Here is a 1,823-nt window from a genome sequence, read left to right on the forward strand (position 1 = left end):
CAGAACATTCCACTTCTTTGCCTTAAAAATGTCTTTGGTTGCTTTTGCAGTATGCTTCAGGTCAATGTCCATCTGCACTGTGAAGCATCGTCCAATGAGTTTTGAAGCATTTAGTTGAATCTGAGCAGATAATGTAGCCCCAAACACTTCAGCTTTCATCCTGCTGCTGAACAAAAGCAAACACATCCTGTTGATAACACATACATGGTTACAATAGTTCTGCGCAAAACTAGTGGAAATGCAGTCCGGTTCATTAGATAGCACCAAGGTTTCAAGAAACCTGAATGGAACCAGTTCAAGAACCAGTGCTAATTTGATGGAATGCAATATGGCATGTGCAGCAGTAATGGCCTTTCAAAGTTTGACATTTTTACTTGTATTAGCACCCTCATCTGGTTCATCAATGCAAGAACATCATGCCAAAAAATGCCCTGTGTTTTCTCAAAATTGGACTAATAGTAATGTTATGTATGGACCATCATTTTACTTATAGTCTAAGGGACAGTTCACCTCAAAATCAAAAATCCATATTTTTCCTCTTACCTGTAGTGCTTTTTGTCAGTCTAGATAGTTTTGGTGTGAGATGCAGAGTGTTTGAGATATTTAGATGTCTGCTTTCTCTCCAACATAAACAAAATAGTTGGCACTCAGTTTGTGGTGCTCAAAGCACCAAAAAATAAGTTTGAAAAACCCAACAGCAATGTCTCTTTCCAGAAAGCATGACCTGGTTACTGAAGATAATCCACACTTCTTGTTGTAAGCAGCTTCAAATAGGAACTATTTTCGTCGTTCCAAACTACACTTGCCAACTGTATAATGACACAGATGGAAGTGTGCATCTACTGCTAGCTCACCTAGCACCACTGACCTAGCTAACATTACATCTCAGCCAAGGAGGAGTCATTAATGTTTACATTTCACACTATCACAAGCACGAGCCCCTCATTCGTGAGTAGTTGCACACTTCCTTCTGTGCTGTAATACAGCTGGCAAACATTTACATGCACTTGATCAAATCAACCCTCTCAGATTTTGTTAAATTTGTCTTGATTGTCTTTGTTTCTTCAGACAGTATGTCATCAGTCAGCTCCCTGGCCTGGAGATTCTGGATGACACTGAGGTCCTGGAGAAAGAGAGAATCCAAGCTAGAAAAACCTACAGGCTGCAACAGAGCAGTCACAGCAGCAGGAAGAGGAAGGAGGACTCATCAAAGAAACACACACACATGCAGAAAAAGACAAATACTGTTATAAGCCAATAGAATATACTATATTTAAAATCCTTCCTTCAAAATCACCCCTTTAATGTTACACTGCCAACATTATGATACACATTGTATGTTCTATGTCTGCTTGTTTGAGCATATATTTGAAGCTACAGGATGCTTACTCTGAATTTGATATTCAAATCCAAACACCATACTTTAGCTTCACTATCAAATTAAAACTGGAAATATTTTACATCTGTCTTGCTTTATTTTCTACACACACACACACACACACACACACACACACACACACACACACAAAAAAAAAAAAAAAAAAAAATAGCCTAACATACTTGACAGCTTTGGAATGTGATGTTTTCCACAATCAAACAATACTGTTAGCCTGAACAATGTTTCGTCATAAAAGTTACATTTGCAACAGGCAAGATCTTTTTAGCCAACTTATTTTGATGGGTTTGTTTGTAGACACATTAAACAATACATACACACACACACACACACACGGAACTGGAGTGGACTATGTTTAGTTTTCAGCAAATCACAAAGTCACCAAGTGTCATCTTTGATACTACCACTAGATGGAGCCAAAATCAAA

At 38.2% G+C, this 1,823-nt stretch overlaps 1 protein-coding gene across 2 annotated transcripts in view; it reads left to right on the forward strand.

Annotated features, from left to right (window-relative positions):
- The window catches only part of LOC126404038 (leucine-rich repeat-containing protein 72), a 9,051-nt gene extending 7,592 nt beyond the window's left edge, over positions 1-1,459 (forward strand). For both annotated transcript variants that reach the window (XM_050066999.1, XM_050067001.1), the window contains exon 5: positions 1,069-1,459. In XM_050066999.1, the coding sequence (XP_049922956.1) occupies positions 1,069-1,261 (193 nt within the window). In that variant the 3' untranslated portion in view covers positions 1,262-1,459. The remainder of the gene's footprint in view (positions 1-1,068) is intronic.
- The last annotated feature ends 364 nt before the right edge of the window (positions 1,460-1,823 follow it).

Source organism: Epinephelus moara, chromosome 17 (assembly GCF_006386435.1).
Source record: "Epinephelus moara isolate mb chromosome 17, YSFRI_EMoa_1.0, whole genome shotgun sequence".
Classification (NCBI taxonomy): Eukaryota; Metazoa; Chordata; class Actinopteri; order Perciformes; family Serranidae; genus Epinephelus; species Epinephelus moara.